Source organism: Belonocnema kinseyi, chromosome 3, assembly GCF_010883055.1.
Source record: "Belonocnema kinseyi isolate 2016_QV_RU_SX_M_011 chromosome 3, B_treatae_v1, whole genome shotgun sequence".
Taxonomy (NCBI): Eukaryota; Metazoa; Arthropoda; class Insecta; order Hymenoptera; family Cynipidae; genus Belonocnema; species Belonocnema kinseyi.
This window is the reverse complement of record NC_046659.1, coordinates 36,356,390-36,377,064: the sequence shown is the minus strand read 5'-3', so window position 1 is coordinate 36,377,064 and position 20,675 is coordinate 36,356,390. Positions and strand designations below refer to the sequence as shown.

Below are 20,675 nucleotides of genomic sequence, written 5' to 3'. Positions count from 1 at the left end.
TGATTTTACTTATTATTATCATCATTATTAATTCTACTATTTCGAACTCTTTTTCACAAAATATTCAATTTATAGTAACGCACTAATTTTCCTCTTTCGATTAAATCATTTTTTCACTGTGAGGTTTTTTCTAATCAAATTGTATTCCAAGTTCAGACTATTAAAATAATTAATAAATAAGATGTGAACCCAGAAAACAAAGTCAGTCAGATTAAAAACAGAAGAATACAATGATAGCAAAGAAGATAAGTTGGAATCTGCGATATTAGTCTTAAATTATAAATTCAAGCTTTGCATGCTCACAACATTTTTTCATAATGCTGGAAAATGTAAACATTTTTGTGCAATAATTGCTACTTTCCACCCACATAGTTCATATCGATACAGGCGACAAAATTTCCGTAGATTTCTCGATAAATTCCTATTAGGATAACACCAGGAATTTTTATATGGTTATGTATTCCATTTCAAAGATAATATTTATAAGTGGAAAAATAATTGAAAATCTGGAAACTAACAAGCTCCATTTATTGAGATAAATGTCTTAAAAATTTATTTATTTATCGTTTAAGAAAATATCTACAGAGAATCGCCACTAAAGGAATAACTATACTTTAAACAGTAACTCCTACCTCTCCCAATATTTCCGAAAGCCTTTCTAAATGTTTATTAATTGTTGTATATTCGTCATGGCTCCTGGAAATAAGCTGCAAAGCGTTCATATATTCTAATTCTGAGAATCGTGTCCCATGTTCAAGGACGTTATTTAGAATTACCTCGGGCGTTTCATAGAAGAGTTCATAGTACTGACGAGCATAATCGAGAGCTAATTCTCTGGTCATGGTGATGTTGGTTAGTGTTTGCTGAAGTGTAAAAACATTTCTGCACATTCTATGTATACCATTCTCGTCTATCTTCCCTATGTATTGAGCGGATGTGATTAAAATCTTGGATATAAGGTGGCCCAAACCTTCGAAAATATACTGAAAAAAGAAAATCAGAATGAATTTTAGACTGCTAAAAATTTATCTTTTTACATTCTCATTACAATGAGTAGGTATTGGTTTTATGTGACAAATGAATTTCGCGGACATTTAATATAATTATTCAATTGGATTGGCTTTCACGAAAACAAACTTGTTGAGCCAAACAACGCAAGATATGAAGAAAAGGCATGAAAAGGCATGAAAAGGAAAACGTTGAGTTTTGATGGCCCTATAAGATTATCGTAACAACTTTTTGAATTTTGTTAAGAAATCGAAAATTCAAATTTTGATCTCACAAAAAATAATTATCTAATTATTACATTCTCATCATAATGAGATTCTGTCTGTCGGTGTCTATCGTCATTGTCATTGTTGTCGTTGTAGTCTGTAAACACGGTAACATTTGAAAGAAGTATTTGATTGGATTGCCCTTTGCCAAACTATATAAGGATGTGAAAAGAAAGAACGAGTTCGTTAGCCAGCTATTTTAGACGAAATCACAAAAATTCATAGCATTTTCAACATTTTTGAGACCACTTTTTTAATATTTGAAAATTCCATGTACAGCTATTTACAGTACAGGAGAATACGAACAATTTATTCCTAGGACTTTTTTATCACAAAAGAGTTTTGAACTAAAAATCGCACGATACGAATAAAAGTCAAAAGATTTTCTTTTTGAAAGTCTTGAAAGATTATCATGAGAACTTTTTGAATTTTGTTAACAAATATAAAATTAATACATTTTATGCTTTCACGATGATTCATTTTGATAAGAAGAGATATTTCGGGTTTTACTCGTGTAAAAAACTATGAATTGTTTGCCGACGTTTCGTGAACATTGCAGTTCACATCTTCAGGGCTGACCTGAAACTGAGGTATCAGGTCATGTTGCTCTTAGGTATACTCTCTACGATGCCTGTGATTGGCCAGAGCGCCCCACCGTGGGGACTGTTCGAACTTGATTGGCCAATCAAGTCTTTTTTTAAAACTTTGACTGGCCAATCAAGTTCGACCAGTCCCTACGGTGGACGCTCTGGCAAATCACAGGCATCGTAGAGAGTATACTTAAGAAAAACATGACCTGATACCTCAGTTTCAGGTCAACCCTGAAGATGTGAAGTGCAACCAAAATTTGACAAATTACTTCCAGTAAAGCAAACTCAACTAACAAATACAGTAAAAAACATCTCTGACCACCCTATCAACAATGAAATGATTTGAGCCTTACCTAAAGGACATAATTTTGCTGTAGCTCCATCAAAAATTCCAAAAGAAGAAATAATAAGCAATTTGGAATCCACAATATATAACTTTCCACCCGAAAAAGCGAATGACATAAGGCGTAGGACGGACAACATTTTACGCCAAGCTCAAGTTCCCTCCACAAACTTAACAAAACAGGAAAAAACCGCAATTAAAGAACTCAATCAAAATAAAGATATTATAATATTACCCGCAGACAAAGGCAACACAACAGTAATAATGAATAAATAAGACTATAACAACAAAATCATGGACCTTCTAACTGACGATACATACAAAAAACTTAAAAAGAACTCCACAAAAACAATAGTCAGTAAAACAGAAACTCTTCTCAAAGACTCTAAACTTGACAGCCAAACAATATCTAACTTAATACCTATTAATCCCATCTCTCCAAGACTTTACGGGTTGCCAAAAGCGACAAAGAGAACATTCCACTCAGACCGATCGTCAGCGTAATAAACTCACCAACTTACAACCTAGCACGCTTCCTAGCTGCAAAACTAAATCCTTTTACAGGAAACTTCATCACTCACGTCCAAAAAATCATTCGACTTTATTAAAAAGATACAACAGATTCACATTCAACCCCAAGACATCATAGTGAGTTTCGACATAGTATCTCTTTTTACGAAAGTACCAATCTCGGATACAATTGATATTATTAATTCTTTCACAAACTTCCCTTCCGAGCTCGTACCTTTAATAGAACACTGTCTCAATAATACTTACTTCTCGTTCAATAAACAAGTCTACGAACAAACTTTAGGGGCAGCAATGGGATCCCCAATCTCACCTGTAATAGCCAATGTCTTTAAGGAACATCTAGAAACTAAGATCTTCAACCAAGCCAAACTTAAACCAAAATTCTGGTTCCGTTACGTTGATGACACAGTTGTCATCTGGCAACATGGACGAGATGAACTAAATAAGTTTTTCGATTTTATCAATCAATTACTTCCTAATATCCAGTTCAGCATAGAAATATAACAAAACGGAAAATTGCCTTTCTTGGACGTATTAGTTGACCAAAAATCTGTTAACACATTAGGACATGAAGTTTACAGAAAACCCACGCATACAAACAGATACCTACATACCTCCTCCCACCATCACCCATCTCAAAAATAATCGGTCATCAACTCCCTTGTATACGATACAGAGCCATCTCCATAACAGATAAAGATAACTTACGAGAGGAATTACAAGGCGTTAAACAAATCCTAATACAGAGCGATTACACAAACAAATTGATAAGGCAATAAGAAAATACACTCAAAAAAAAAAGTTAACACAACATACGAAAGAAAGAGAGAGAAAAACAACCACCACCCTACCGTACATCCAAGGTGTCACAGAACAAATAGGAAGAATTCTCAACAAACACAACATCCGAACCATATTTAAACCACCTGCGAATCCTGAAATACATAAAATTCCTTGTTCTTGTGGTAAAGTGTATATTGGAGAAACCGGGAGAGCGGTGAGCCAGCGTATTAAGGAACATGAGAGTAAAGTCAGGCTAAAACATTTCACATCAATAGGGACAATGGATATAATACCAATCCGATTTGGCTTTCTGTTCTCCCGGATTAAAAAAAAAAAGACTTGATTGGCCAATCAAGTTCGACCAGTCGCCACGGTGGGGCGCTCTGGCCAATCACAGGCATCGTAGAGAGTATACCCAAGAACAACATGACCTGATACCTCAGTTTCAGGTCAACCCTGAAGATGTGAACTGCAATTTTCACGAAACGTCGGTAAAGAATTCGTAGTTTTTTACACGAGTGAAACCCGAAATATCTCTTATTATCAAATATAAAATTATAAATTGCGTCGTAATGAACAAGCTACAAAATTAAAAAATTACATTTTTGTACTAACAAGCGAAACTATAAAAAATGTATGGTCAAACGTTGTTTATCCATAAAAGAGCTACAAAGGACCCCGCTGCAAATGTACATGAAATGGCTTTCGGTCGATATTGATTGAACCTCGTAAAATTGTAGTTCTCAATGTTTCGATCAAAAGTGTTATGGGGCACAAAGTCCGAAAATGGACAGTTTGCGAATTATAGAGGGTTCAGCACCCAACCCTTTTAAGAAACAATACTAATAAGGACAAGATATAAAGAGGAAACCAATATAGAACCCATAAAGGCAAGAAATGAGAATGACTTAGTCAACAGCCAGCCAATGAAGACAAGTCATGAGTGCGATTTAGTCATTATCTAGCCCATGAAGGCAAGAAATGAGCGAGATTTAGTCATTATCTAGCCAATGAAGCCAAAATTTGTCCAGGATGTTGTCAATATCTCGCCAATGAAGGCATGAAATGAGCTTGATTTAGACAATATCCGGCCAATTAAGGCAAGACATGAGCGAGATTTAGTCATTATCTAGCCAATGAAGGCAAGAGGTGTGCTAGATTTAATTATTATCTGGCCAATGAAGGCAAGAGATGAGCGAAATTCAGTCATTATCTAGCCAATGAAGGCAAGAGATGAGCGAGATTTAGGCATCATCTAGCCATATCTTGTCTTTATTGGCTGAATATTATCAATAAATGACAAGTCCAAATCGAATGACCTATCTTAAGGCCATGACTTTCTTTGCATTTAACCGTTAGAGCCCAATAACTTTCATAGGGAACATTTTTTCGCAGAGCTGCAATTTTCGAGATATTTGGTAATTTTTCTCAAAAGGGTTTGAATGTTTAACCTTCCATAACTCGAAAACTGTCTATTTTTGGACTTTGTGCCCCATAACACTTTTGATCGAGACATTGAGAACTACAATTTTACGAAGTTTAGTGAAAATCTACCGAAAGCCATTTCATGTACATTTGCTGCGGGGTTGTTTTTGAGAAATACTTTTTGGATAGACACGTAGTTTTTATTTGATTGTATGAATAAATTCGAGACAGAACGAGTAGATTTTTTTAAATCGTAAAAAACAGATCAAAAATAGAAAAATGATAAAAACAAGGCAATAAAAATAGTATGTTTTAATATGGCGAGTTGTGGGAGGTGTTTAACGGAATCTAGAGCTCTCCAAAAGTATAAAAACATCGATTTCGATTTTTTTTAGAGTAATCCCCCTTTCTTCGGCGCACGTCACATATTATGAATGGTAAAGATATACATTTTTAAAAAATAAAACATGTTTCAGCTTAGCAAAGAATAAAATTTAATACAAAATAAGAAACAAACATTAAAGTAATCATGATAAATACAATTTGTACTTTGTTATGCAATATCTGCATAAGTAATCCTAGGGTCAGGTACAGAAGTAAATGTAATATACATTTAATATTAAAGTGTTGAACATGATGTAGTAAAGTTAAGTTTTGGGACAAAATCTAGACTGAAGCACGAGATACGTGATGAGAATTTGTTCGTAAAAGCCGAGAGAGCTTTAACAAAAGAGAATTCGCATCACCAAATTACAGGTGTCGATGCTTTGATCTTTGATTTCAAACGGTCTGTGCACAAATGTGAGGAAAATGTACAGGCCGAGCGCAAAGCGCGAGATTAATACATCATTGAGCGCGAAGTGCAAGAACCAACAATCACGCACTCCAAGCGCGCTCAAACTTGAGAGCTGTGCACGATGAGAATGTGCCCGCGCAGCGGCAGATTTTTTAAAATAGAACACGACCTTTAAAAGCATCGAAGATTTGTAAAACTCTACATTAAAACAAAAATATAATCTTTAAAGGATTATTTTGTGATAATAAAGATAGTTAATTTAAAATGTGGGCGGAATTACCCGATAAAGCCTATTGTGCGACACCCTTATCTATTTTCTCTCAGTAGTTGACCACAGGCCCCTTAGTGAATCCTAGTATATCAATCACTGATCGCGTTATAATTTTCCTAAGTTCCATAAAATGGGCCCAAGGGTTTTCTGCCTGAGCCTAGCTGGTGCCGGGGAGAGGCATAAGACATGCAGGAAAGTTTTATCATCCCTGACGCATTTCCTGTACTCTAGCGTGGGGTGATAACCCATTTTGTCCATACGATAGTTCATGCAGTTGTACCCTGTAAAGATGCGAATCACTGTCCTTATCTCTTTTTTGGGTAAACCCAGAATTTCCCTGGCTCTGTCCATCCTATACGCAACCATCCTATAGCTCTGCAAAAAAACTGGTATAACGAATTTAATCGTGGTCGTCGTTCGCTCCAGGACGAATTCCGTGAAGGTCGTCCAAAATCGGTTATTTTGCCACAAAACATCGATAATGTGCACAAACTGATAAAGCAAGATCGACATGTGACATATCGTGAGATAGAGGCATCTTTGGGCTTTAGTATGACTAGCATCAATAAGATATTACATGAATATTTAGCCATAAAAAAAAGTTCGCATTGGATCTCACATAACCTGACAAACGCTTAAAAACCATGTTTTGGCGGTGAACAAGGCTAGGTTGAGAATAAACAAAGTAACAGGGAAGAATTACGTGGAGAATGAAGCACTGAAATATGGAGGAATAGGAGTGAAAGAAAAAATCTGCAGGATTTTCAATAAGGTTTAAAAAGGTGAATGAAGGCCAGAGGAATGAAAGAAAGGGCTGGTATTGCCGTTCTTTGACACCGGAAAGGGCAAAGGGGTGGAGGAATATAGGGGTATCACACTCATTTCAGTGGGATATAAAATTTACGTTGAGATGCTTAGGTGGAGTTTAAAAACAGAGGTAGAAGAAAAAGGAAGTATACAAACCAACCAAAAGGGTTTTAGGAAAGGGATGGGGACCACAGATAAAATCTACGTCACAACGATCTAATCAATTGGACAGCCATGAAAGATGCAAGAGTAGATGATATTTTGATACAGAGAGAGTAAAATAGATAACTGTGTGCTCATTGAGCGCATTCCTACATAGTGTTCTATTAGCTGACTTGGATAAGAATATGGGAAAGTAGGGAAAAGAGATGACAATATTGGAACAGGTTAACTGTTTTCACTAGCATATGAAAGAGTAGTAGCGCATGATGAAAGAGGGATGAATCCGTTGATGAGAGTAATCGGAAAATATATGAGAAAAAAAGAAACAGTGAATGAAAGTAAGACTAAGATTATGTGTTTTAGAAATAAAAAGAAGAATAAAAGACTTTAAGAGCAGACAGGTGGCGCACATTTCTCATAACTAATGCACGGAAAACGATATTTCACCGAAACTCCATGAGTGCAATGCTTTAGATTCCAGTTCAAAAACTGACAACTTCAGTTCGTTCAAAAACCTGTTTGTAGTTGTAGTTGTTCATTTCCGGAGAGTCGTGGGACCGGTACCTCTAGAGAAAAAGGTTTTTTTTAAGTACTTAAAGCTGTTGCTCTTGGTGGTTCGGTATTCACCTTAAACTGTAGGTCCCCCTCTCACAACCAAGTAAGTGTGTGGGGGGTGTTTAAAGGAATAGGGAAGAAGGTGTAAGAAAAATGTAAACCGTTAGCGACACATTAGAAGCTTCCATTCCATTGTTAAAACTGTGGTTATTGATGCAATTTAAAAATCTGTATTCTGCAATCGAAAGATTGTTTCCTTACTTTTGTTTTCTTAGGATGAAGAGTGGACTGCAAAGCTTCATCCATGTGTTGCAAAACTTTGCTGAGTTCCTCCACCCGCGGATCGGCTTCTTCAGGATCTTTGATTTTGCTGCACAAATGGTCGTACTCTACTTTTGGGTGCAAATAATGGAAGCACTGAACTCTTACCTAATACAAGCAAATTTTTTAGTTTTTTAAATCCATTGTTTCATTTAAAGAAATTTCATTTCTTTTATTTCAAAAATAGTAAAATGATAGACTTACCTCTAAATGTAACACGAGAATGCACGTATTTGCGAGTTCATCAAACTCATTAGCAACTTGTTCTAAAGACTCCAGGAGAGATTCTGACATGGCTGGTAAAAGAGTATTATCGCGATTATCGCGATTATCGCCTCCAGTTCTGGAGCAACGTAGTTCTGAAATCAGTGACCTTATCGATGAACAAAACCACTCAATGCTCTCTTGCAGCAGAGCTAAACTCTTCAACTGGCCTACGTCGGAAATAATCTCATGTGCGCTGATGCCGCCTTCTCCTAAATTACTGGCCAAGATCTCTGCTTCTCGTAAATTACGTTGTCTGACTTCCTCAGGGCTTTCCTCTTCCTGCGTTTCTTGTCGACGTGTTCGCCTTCCAGATGGTGGAGTTCGTGATTGCATTTCGCTTTTTAAGCTCTCCCAGTTAGGCAAAGACCTATCACAATTTAAGAAGGACAAAAAGAAGTATTATTATTTCATAAATATCAAAAATCTCATAGAAAAAATTAAACTTTAATTGTAGAATCTGATATACATACTTTATGAACCTGCTAATATCGTCGTCCTTAAGCCAAGCTGCGGAGCAGATTCTTTTGACTTCGCCGTCACGTTGGACAATACCACGGTAGGCAGCCTGACAAGTTTCTCGATAATTGTGCAAAACATTCAAAGCGAGAGTACAAAAATGCTCGCCTTGTAAGGGTAGAGCAACCATAAGTGAACGCAACTCCAACACACATTGTTGAACTTTTACAGTGCTCTGTAAATAATAGTAAATGGTGAATGCTCTGTTAATAATTTCTTAGTTGGTATGTTTGGATTTTTCCTACGAATCTTTTTATTTGTTTTTTGGTTAGTTTATGTGTTTGTATGTGAAACGTAATACACGATGATTTTGTGAAGCTTTCCACGAAGGGTAATTGCTAGATAAATTGATCAGTAACCCAGGTTGGAGCGGAGTTGTGGGCCAAGTATGTTTTTTTAATAACCATCAGTCGCCTCCAAGATTGATCTAAAATGTATCTTCTTTCATGCGGAATGCATATTTTTTTTAATATTCTTGTAAGTTTATAAATCCTAATAAATATTACCAGACTGGAACCAAACAAGTTAAGACTTAACATGTAAGCGTTTGGCTCTATAGGATCATAATGAAAAAATCTTCGATGAATTCCTTCACATTTTCCTGAATTATTTTTATTTATCAAATTTTTTAGTTAGTGTGAATTTACACACGCACACACCAAAAATTACGTTGCCGTAAAGAAAAGTGACCATTTAAATTGCAGAAAAATTCCCGTCACTTTCTGGTTTATTTTCTCAGTTGCGGTTCAACTCGCAAAACTGACCCGACACCCACAAATTTTGTACACCCCTACTACTTGCCCTTAAATAAAAGTTTTTTTTATAGTGCACACCTGCAGCAACGGTCTAGTTACACCAAGACTTCGCATCACTTCTGGTGCAGTCACAGCAGACCATGCATCAGGACTCCTGGTAGCTGTATCAATTGTTGTTGCCACATGAATATGATGCCTCGCTAAGTACATCTCCTTGACGTAATCAGTTATAAAAATATTGAGCGAACACATTTGTCTGAAAGAATAAAGTAAAAATGATGAAAGAAAGAACATAAAATAATTTTGTTAGTAGTTTTCACAGTTTTACAACTGTTATTAAAAAAATCTATTGTTCTTAAGAAGATTTATAACAACACACCCTGAAGTATTTCCCAAAGTCTGTTCGATTTCCTCTATAAAATGCATTATTGGCCGAAATATTAAAGTAATATTTTTAGGATCCGGTTCACAAACGAGTTTCTTATCTGCTGAAGACTGCCCATTTTCCTGAAAGGACATATAAAGAGATAAATATAAAAACTTATTACAAATTAATGTATTCAAAACACAAAGAGGAGAAGAAGCTTACTACTAATGCCAAACTACTATATTTATGTTCATTAAGGTAGCTGTTCATAGTTGCAGGGTAAGCTGATGATTCAAATTTAAACAATGAGCCAGACTTTTGCCTTTGAGGTTTTCGCCTTGCGAAAAATCCGTTAATATCTATAGTTTGTTCGCTAAGAGTACTTGGAGCTTGAAGAGGGTCTTCTACCATATTTTGTATATCAAGATAGTCAGTTAATAGTAACTGAAACTAAATAAAAAAATTAAACAGTGCTATAACAACGAATAATTTTTGACATTCATGTTTTTTGTTTGCAATAGTAATTTTACTTGCCACTTCTTGAATATTCCTCCACACATCCGTCATTTCGTATAAGCGAACGTCTAAATTATATTTTTTAATTACATGAGAGAAACTTCGTAATGCCATGGAATGAGCTGACACTACCAGTCTAAATCGATCAAAGACCATTTGCAACAATTCAAGAAGCAAAGAATGGCCCTCGCTTAAGAATTCAGACATATATCTATCTCCAATCTTTATTTGAAGGGGATTCTTAATTATTTCTTTATTTCGAAAGGATTCTCTTACATTTTCAGTAGCACGGGTTACTACTTTTATCAACTCTCTTTGCATCAGTGATTTTATTGCCTGAAAGGTCAAATTACGAATAAATAATTATGGGAAAATTGGAATATAATCTTAATTTAAAATAATCGAACCTCTACTGCTTCTGGTATCTTATTTAAAACTGCAAGGCACTCTATTATAATTGCCAGGAAATACTCTGAATTCTCTTCGGGGTTGCAAGCATTTTCATCTTCCATTATGTTATTCAAGTCTTCTGAATTAGCATTACTTGCGCGTCTGAAATAATTTAATGTTAATTATTCAACTATTAGTCGAAGTAAACTTAACTGGATTCAAGATGACTCAGGCTGGCTCCACATTGTACCCTATAAAATGTACGTACGTCGACGTACGTTCGTATTAACTTGTACATATGCTTTGTTGCCAATTCCTACCAACAGTCACGCGTTTCTCATCAGTTCATATTCCGGTGTTCCGCTGGTTCAATGAAGTTCAATATTTACAGGTACACTGGAAGGTAAACCAATTAAATACACGCGAAAGTTGGTAGCAATAGGCAACAACGCACATGTACGCGTTGATAACAACGTACGTCGACGTACGTGCAATTCTTAGGACACATTCGGGAGCCAGCCTTAAGTGAAGTCAAATGGCCTGATGTGAACGTTGAAATAGATATGAATACTAAAATTCAGTAATGACTAATTTAGTTGGGTGCAACCTTCGAAACTAAAATTTTATAAATTATACTTATTCATGGAGGTATGTCGAACCTAATAAATCTAAAGGGAAAATATTCTAAACTTAAACAATTTCAAACACAAAAGTTTAATATTGTACAAATTCTAAGCTTTTAAAATTAGAGAATCTCCGAATAAGAAGCATTGCAAGTCACATTTAAAGAAATTGAAAAAGTTTAAACTCAAACTAAGCATTAACAAAGTTTCCGATCAAAAAATAGATTCACTACAATTTCTCGGTCTGAAGAAATTTCCGGCCGTTTCCCGGATCAACGGTCAAATAGTTACAAACCTTACATTTTGCCCTCCATGGAAAGCAGGCAGTATATCAAGGAGCGTCCTCTTAATTTTATTCCTTCTCGAGCTCCTAGTTTCATTTCCTCTTTGGAAATCTCTGTTAGAACCTTGTCTCTTCAGCTGTGTTTCTCGAGTAGATTCGACATACAACTGTTTACTCAACTCCTCTAATAACGTTGAATTTACCTGTTGCTTTTTAATTTCCAACTCAGTTCTCACTTCTCTAAGAGCTTCAACGCTTTCTAAAGCACCTTCTCCCATATACAACGAAGAAACAAGTAGCTGCGTTGCATGCAAATAAAGCTTCTTTTCCAAATAATTATTCAATCGAGAAGGAACTTCCCGCAATTTATCGCTACAAAAATACCAACATTACAGAAGAGTGGTACTTTAAATAAATCCATTTTTAATTAACAAACTTAATTTGCTTACATATCGTTTAAAAGTTGCAGTACGTGTTTGTGCTCGACACCCTCTAACCACAGTTTCATTAATTCTTCTCTTCTACAACCAAGCAACTGCTTGCAAGCATTTAGATTCTCTTTGACTGCATGAATATTCTCTCTTGCAAGTGTTACCCTTTCGGATAAGGCACTAAAAGTCTGTTTCAAAGACCTTATATTAAATTTTTATTTACATAACTAAATTACTTAATTAGTTTTAAGAACAAGGTAATTTTTTATGATATTCTTAAAGATAGCAGAAATTTGATTAAAAAACTACTACATCTAGATTAGACTCACCTTCATAACCTCAGTGAGATCTTGGTCATTTAATGAAACTAATTCATCCAAACGCTGGTCACTTCTTTTATATTCTTTCTCAAGTTTATCCTTTTCAACTTCCCTTTGTTCATTTGTTTCACTGGCTGATAAAGCTCTAATTACTGTTATTAATAATCCACTCTATAATTAGAAGAAAAAAAACCATTATAAACCAATTTCTCTACAGAATTCAATTATTCAGAACATGATGAGAAAATTCTTAACAGCTTCGAATTCAAAATAAACTAAAAATAAAGTACATATAGATTCAGGTAAATTTCACGTGGGACCCTCACAAATAGAACTTTATATATCATCCATTTCTTTAAAACATTGACCGGTTATTGACTTTATGTTAAAACGTGTCAAGTCGTGTTCGTTCGCTTTCAAGTCGAATCGGGTTGTTTGCAATATTTGCTGCTAATTATTATTATTGTGAGACCATTTTTCCTCAGAATACAATATAATGGCAATTTTTTTTGCGTATCCAAGAGTAGGGTGTTCAGTAGAGACCCAGGATAAACTTCCCGAACATTTCACGTAAATATCCGCGGACTTTTAGAATTCTTGTACGCATTTGATTTACAAATTAGTATTATATACAAATATTTTTCATGACAAATTACTACGTTTCTAAAAGAAATATGATATTATTTTGTCAAGACGCCCCTGAAGCCACGGCTCGGGACCACAGCATGCGATACGGTGTTGATGGTAAGCAGCGAGATGATCAGGCAGATCTCACTAATCGAAAACCTAGCCAGCAAGATCACTTGCGTCCAACGGTATACAGTGGCACATCAACTGTGCCTGCTGAGAATGCTTCGGCTAGCATTAGACATTTGTAGCCAACCATCTCACCAGAAATACCATCGGATAGCACCAAGTGGGATAACATAATGAAAGAGGAACTAATGCGTATCTACTATAAAAGTGCAAGGTTTTAAACTAAAGACGAAAAAGAATGCAACTTCAGGACGTAGTTTGCTGCAAAGTATCTTCAAATACAGGATGTTCCAATACGAAAACTTATCGCTAAGGTGAAGGCATACGAAATAATCTTCTTAACGAGACGTTTCGACAATGATTTCATCTCACATCGAATACTGAACAAGTTCTTTGACGCGAACCATCCACTGGGCAAAAGGTGAAGCACTTTGTAAAAAATGTATTCTTTCAGTGCACATTCATGCGCTTATTTGCAGTAATCAATTGAATTATTTTCTTCCAATTTTGATTGTTAATATTTTGTTCCACATTTCATTTATATATTTTTTGAATACCCTAAATATACATCTTTAGTAAAATACCTTCGCCCTTCCTTTCTTTCCAATGTCTAAAATGCATACTCTCAGACAGTCCTCTATGTTTCCCAAATTTTCCGGAGCACATATTTTCCAATTCTTTTACTGCTACGAAGCCCTTGCACCTTTGTCCTCTTACGGCGATATTTTTTCACGGAGTAATAAAACTTTTTGGCCCATGGCACGGTTGGCGAACCATTTCGGTACGTTCTCACTCCTTTACTAATATAAATGAGTTATAAAATATAAATCCTCAGTTAGTACAACTATAGTAGATATTTCAAGTAAATAATATTTTAATTTATATAATGAAAAACAGTTTTAAATCCGAAATATTTGAAATCTTTTGAAAATCATCGTAATCTTTCTGACACATTTGCGAAATATTTGAAACCTTTGTGATATCTGTGACAATCTTTGCGCAATATTTAAAATATTCTTGAAATATTTGATAATACAGTGAAACTCTTCTATATCGCCGATTTTGGGGCTGACGGTGGGTGGCAACTAACTCATTATAGCCTGCTACGCTTTTGTTTGTTCACGCCTGACATCTATCTGAAACCTTTGCGAAATATTTGTAATTTTGTGAAATCTGTGACAATCTTTGCGAAATATTTCAAATATTTTTGAAATATTTGTGAAATTATTGAAATTTCTTTGCACTCCGAAATCAATGAGAAACTTTTGAAAAATAATTCAAGTTTTTGTAGTAGTATTTGTGAAATTGTTGTAATTATTGAAGTCTTTTGTGAAATCTGTTAAATCTGTTGGAAATCTTTGTGAAATCTTTGAAATAGTTAGGAAATCATTGAAATCTTTAGACGCTCTTGGGAATATATGTAAAACCCTTACAAAATATTTGAAATCTTTGTGAGATCTTGAGAATTTTATTGAAACCTTTGTGAACTCTTTTTGTTATATTTGAAAATATTTTTGAAATATTTGTGAAATTATTTAAACCTGTGTGAAATCATTGAACATTTTGTGGAATAATTTAAGCCTATCCGAAATCTGTGCTAATATCCGAATTCTATTAATAATATTTTAATTTTTAGTACGAAAAACAGTGAAATGGAACCACAAAACATGAATTTTCAGGAAAAATAGTTCATCAATAGTTCCTCAATCTATGCTTGTAGAATTTTTTACTGTGAATCTTTAAACAAGGAATTGCTAAAGAAAAGTCGATATTTATTAAGTGTTATAATCTCCAAAATAACGCAAAACATGGCTCAATTGAATTTTAATTAGCTGAATCAATTGCCTTATATAATTTACAAAAAACTAAAGAAAAAAATATTACGAAAATCGGTCAATATCGTCAAAAATAAAGGTAATCTTAAAGTAAGTGCAAAAAGACCAAAACTCTTAACAGAAATTGAACGGATTAATCGATTTTCTCTAACTTTTTTAATCGTCTCATCACTATCTAATGCGCCTAATGCAGTCTATTAAAATTCAATTACTTAATACAGCAGTCTGGGACTGGAACTCGCGTTAAGTGAGTTCTCCCACTACATGAAAAATTGTCCTCCCTTCGCGCTTTATCCTCATATCTGATTGAGATAATCGAATCGATTCAAAAAAGTTAATATCAAAATTGTATAGATAAGTAAAGAAGTAGGAGAGAATATTCAGAGGTTATTAGCCTTATTTTAGCTTTAACATTTAAAAATTCTGGATACGCATTTAAGTTTTTTCTGTGTCAGTCTAGAATTGCTAGCTATTTCTAAATTAGGTACTTAGATTCAGAGAAAAATCAAGTATTCACGTCTTGAGTAGGTTACGCGATATCTAGTAGTGCGATATCTAGTAGTGCGATAAGTGGAAGGGTACTGTATTTTAACCATTTTTAATTTCTCTCAACTGGCTATAATCCTGTAATTATAGGAAGGTCAGGTGAGGCATGACACGTAGTCAGTATACGCCCGGGTTCCAGTATCGTCAAAAGAATACACGCTGGACCTCCCACAGTGTCATTATAGAAACGGGGAACGCCAGTTTTCAGTTCACCATGGGTAAACTCTCGTTGGCGGTTTGCTCGTCCCCAGGCGCATAAAGTGCATAATATTTTCAATTTATTACAAAAAACAGTAAGACCATTTTTCCAAAAAGAGCCCTTTAGATTATGTCCATATCAGGATGTTTTGAGACTTATTTCAAGTCCTATGACAAACTTTAATTATCGACTATTCAAAGAAAGCCGGGCGTTACGCTAGCTTAACGTTAAGCTGACGAAACACCATGAGAAATAAACGTTGAATCGAGTTCTGACCTAAAACATAACTAAGGAATCATTTAAGGCTTCTCAGGAATACCAAAGTAAATTTTTCAAAATCAACTACTATCCCTTAAAAATGACTCTTCGAAAAAAGTATGGAACTGTCGTAAAACCAACCATATGAAAATTAGGGGCTAAACTCCAATAAAGTTTTTTCAATTAATTTTTATTCGAAATTTTTTTTAAACTACGAAAAGTCGTAGCTTATTAAGACTTCTATTCAAGTCCTAACTGAATCTCAATACAAAATATTTTATACATATATATTTATATTTCGGTTCGGTTTCGGTTTCGAAAAATGGAGATTTAAGTTGAACACTGTATTTGTCAGAAGATACTGATAATGTCATCCACTTCAAAGAGTTTTGCGACAACTTCATAACATCTGAGAAGGAATGTCCATCAAGCACTGCGGAAAAGGTGAAAAGAGCACTTAGGGGACGAAGAACTTTTGCAGGACCAGATGGTATCAAGAACTTCTGATGGAAGAAATTCACTTTAATATACCAACATCTGGCAGCATATTTACCACCTATTTAAAATCGGAAACGCCCACTCCATAGTACCTGGTTTTAGGACGCACTATATTATTACCGAAAAAGGGCAACTTTTCCAAACCAGAGAATTACAGGCCTATAACTTGTTTGAACACACTGATCAAGACCTTTACAGCTGTCCTAACAAAGAGGATTGTTCGAAGAATTTAGCCTGTGAAAAGAGTGATGTACGAACTACGTTGCTCAAAAAACTTCTAGAAGGCTGCCGTGAAAAAGTTCTAATTAAATAGGTGCATACGGAAACGCGCTGCAGCCCATTAGTGCGTCCAGTGAGTGGAATCAGAGGGGCGTCTTTCATGACTGCCCTATAATTTGTCGGCGTTGAACAAGGTATTTGCGACTAACATGTTTGCCATCCCGGTTCTACTCTATTCGTTTGTGGTAGTTCAATTGACTAAAAACGAGCTTACGGCCCTTGATATCGCCATACGTGAGATCATGCATATGTATAAGAGCTTGCATTTTAATTCGTCTGTTGCGCGAGTATACATCTCACGCCGTTAAGGCGGACGCGGACTTCTGAATCACCAGTGTCTTAATAACCAAACTGTTCTAAGTACAACATACATCATTGCAAATGACAGAGATCTTCTCCTAAAAATGGCCAAGAAACACAAGATGATTGGCAAAGGAGCGTGCCTTTACCTGAAGTTTAACATCACAAGTGATGAAAGTTCATTGCTCCATCTAGATGCTTCACTTTTAAAAGCAGAGTTTGGAAACTCCGCCAACAGATACTCGACAAGAGAATGCACGGAAACTTTTAAAGAAACGTAGAAAAAACAGTCCTTGTCAAAGGAACAAACTTTTTCTTTTCTCAGAGCATCAGAACTCAATTTAGTTACAGAGAGTTTCATTTTCGCAAGCCAGAAAGTTGTCATTTCCAGCTTAGTATAGCGTGACCGCATTTAATGTCAAAAAGTTCACAACGATAGGTGCAAAGAGTGTCATAAACACGCTGAGTACTTGGAACACTGAAGTTTCAAAAAAAGTTAATTTTTGATTAAATAGTTGATTTTTTTATAAAAACGTTGAATTTTCAGCCAGAACATATAATACTGAACACAAAGTATATGTACGGAAAAAGAATATACTAAAAAATATAGGAGAATAAGAAATCAAAATGTAGCCCCTAACAGAAATTGCAGTAAAAAATTCCAAAAAATGCAGCTTCTATAGGTGATGAAAGTTTATTTATTTAAACAATTATTTATTTATTAAAAATAATGAAATATGTATTTTTAATATGTAATAAACCTCACTAATAGAAATTTAAATAAAAAATGCACACTTGATGAGTGATGGAAATTTATTTATTAAATTTTTTTTGATATATTGATTAAACATTAATTTTTATCTATAATAAGCGCCCTTTATAGAAATTTCATTCGAAAATGCCGGGAAATACTTGATGGGTGATGAAAATTTATTTATTAAAACAATTATTTATTTATTAATTAAAAGTGGTTGCTTAGTATTAATGTTATAATGAAATAATTTATTGATCACTATTACTTGACTTAAAAACTTATATGTTGAGAAAATGGTCGTAGTTTTGTTCCGCGGTGCGATTTAGTCACAGAGTTGATTAAGGGTAAACTTTGCAAGGTTAAGGGGAATTAATTTTAAGGGATCATTTAAAAAGATTTCAATACATTTTAAACGATGTCAAAAATTGTCAATGAATGAACCCTTGATTGAACCACTCGTGACCTATTGGAGGCAGGAACATTTTTTTTTAATTACACAGAATTAAGTCCTCTTGTATCGATTCTCTAGGAAATTGTTTCTGTGACAACTCCGATAGGAGCTATTTACAAAAAACAGAACTCTGGGCATTTACCTTTTAAATTAGGTCGAAATGGGTCACCTTTGGCAGGTGCTAACTCGCGATTTATTATAGTTAGGACAATGGGTTTTTGTTCAAATTAGATTATTTATGTCTGCTTTAATTCATCTGTTCACCATTTTTAGATCCAGCCATCAGAATCCTAGCTACAGTGAAACCAAAAAACCAATGGAATGTGATATTTTACACCTTTTTTCCTGATCAAAGTACCAGATGGCTGGACTAATAATAAGTATTTATTTGTTACTACGAAATAACTGTTTGGTTTCGACGCGGGTCAAAACTTCAACAATTTATATTTTTGGGTCATCCTAATATTGATTTTCAAATTCCTTTCCAGTATTCAGTCCGTATTTATTTTCTTCATTTTTTCCATTTTTTTATTTCTTGGTAAAGATTGTAATTTTTCTACTTCTGGAGTTTTTGAAGATTCCTTTTTTATTCTCTTAAAAAAATGTTCTTTTATATCTTTTCATATTAATCATTAAAAAAATATTTAATTAAAAAAGCTGGGAACTGGATTCATCTTACGGAAAATTCCTTTAGAGTATTCAGTTCATATTTACTTTTCTAATTTTTGTTATTCCTTGGCAAAGATTTTGTATTTTAGATCGTCACCAATGAGGATTTAGCTGCTCCTAAAATTTATTCCGGTTTTGAAATCCCGAATTACCTTAAAATCATTAGACTTATGGCGAAGAGCAAAACATCATTTACTGTATGCAAATATATAAAGAAGACAAGATATCATGGACTAATATAACTATAAATACATTTCTAACTGAAATCAGTTGAAATTAATCTTCAAACCGAGTAAAAAACTCAAATTTTCAACAAACGAAATAATTATTTGAATAAAATAGATTAATTTTAAAACAAGAAGAATAATTTGCTACCAAAGAAGATGAACTTTCAACAAAAAAGATCATTTTTCACAAGAAAAAAAAATTTCCAACAGAATTGTTAAATTTCCAACTTTAGAAACGAATATTAAGCTAAAATAATATGTATTCAAACAAAAATGGACTATTTAAATTGTTGGATAAAAAATTTAATTTTAAACAAAATAGTGAAGTCACAGAAACACGAGAGCCTGCATGAAAAAATGCATCGAAATGAAAGAAGCTAGAGAAGTATGCCGGGACAGGAAAGTATGGCGGCAAATAGTTAATAAAAAAAGACTAATAGACCCAAGTGGGGAACCTTACATAATGACTTCGTGAGGTTCTTCGCTTGGGGTGATTGCTAGAGAGATTGATCAGCCACCTGGGTCGGAGCAGTGTTGAGGAAAGAACGTGTTATTTACTTAAATAGCACGAGAATTCTGGATCAATCTGAAAAAGCTCTATCCCTTCTACACACTACTCCTTTCCCCTACGGAGTGAGTCACGTCTAACCCGAAAGGGAAATGGTTTAATGGTGTAATAATAATAATAACTCGGACTTCACCTCAGAGGTCCGGGGTTCGATCCCTGAGCCGGTACCTCTAGAAATTTTTCAATATACCTTTACCGAGATTCTGGTGGTTCGGAACCCAACTTAAGCTGTAGGTCCCCCCATCGTGTACTTGACTGCAGCCCAGTCCATCAATGATGGGGTAAAACCAGGCTTTGTCCAATATGCCTGGGCAGACTGTTCTCATCAGATCACTTGATTGCATTATAAAAATGCGTCCGTGACTGATGATACTAGGCAGTCTGATAAGTACCTGAAAATTCTAAGAGATGGCATTAGTATTCACTAATGTGAACCATTTTCGTCAAGCTTGATCCTTAAAATGACGCCTGTCAAAACTTCAGCTATTTATGTTTACGCATTTACAAGTTACAGCACTGAGAAGCGACTAACCTCCGAGTTTTTTTGAATATGGCAAAAATCTGAGTTTCGAGTTTTGATCAAACACTATTATCTTCGCAAGAAAACGATATCCGAGACCAAGGCCAAGCTGGATAAGTATTACCCGGACTCTGCACCGTCGATTGGAACGATTCATAAGTGGTTTACCGAGTTTCTTTGTGGCCGTAGGAGCACAGTTGATGCTGAACGATCTGGGCGCCCAAAAGAGGTCACTACACCAGAAAATGTCGAAAAAATCTATGATATGATATTGAATGATCCCAAAGTGAAATTGAGAGAGGTAGCTAATGCTGTAGGCATATCATTGGAACATGTGGGCAATTTCGTGCATTCAGTTTTGGGCATGAAGAAGCTCTACGCGCGATTGGTGCCGCGTTTGCTCACAGTGGATCAAAAACGAATTCGTGTGACAACTTCCCAGCAGAATTTGGCATTATTTTCGCGTAAGCCGACCGAGTTTTTGCACCG

At 35.0% G+C, this 20,675-nt stretch overlaps 1 protein-coding gene across 4 annotated transcripts in view; it reads right to left on the bottom strand.

The window, feature by feature from the left end:
• Positions 1-530: 530 nt before the first annotated feature.
• Positions 531-20,675, bottom strand: part of LOC117169130 (exocyst complex component 4) — a 121,632-nt gene continuing 101,487 nt past the window's right edge. For 2 of the 4 annotated variants that reach the window (XM_033355315.1, XM_033355318.1), the window contains 12 exons: positions 12,336-12,497; positions 12,025-12,194; positions 11,588-11,947; positions 10,687-10,831; positions 10,298-10,615; positions 9,986-10,213; positions 9,776-9,903; positions 9,475-9,652; positions 8,596-8,816; positions 8,063-8,492; positions 7,799-7,966; positions 531-983 (listed from right to left, as the gene is read on the bottom strand). In XM_033355315.1, the coding sequence (XP_033211206.1) occupies positions 615-983; positions 7,799-7,966; positions 8,063-8,492; positions 8,596-8,816; positions 9,475-9,652; positions 9,776-9,903; positions 9,986-10,213; positions 10,298-10,615; positions 10,687-10,831; positions 11,588-11,947; positions 12,025-12,194; positions 12,336-12,497 (2,877 nt within the window). In that variant the 3' untranslated portion in view covers positions 531-614. The remainder of the gene's footprint in view (positions 984-7,798; positions 7,967-8,062; positions 8,493-8,595; positions 8,817-9,474; positions 9,653-9,775; positions 9,904-9,985; positions 10,214-10,297; positions 10,616-10,686; positions 10,832-11,587; positions 11,948-12,024; positions 12,195-12,335; positions 12,498-20,675) is intronic. The other 2 variants (XM_033355316.1, XM_033355317.1) reach the window with 1 other exon arrangement.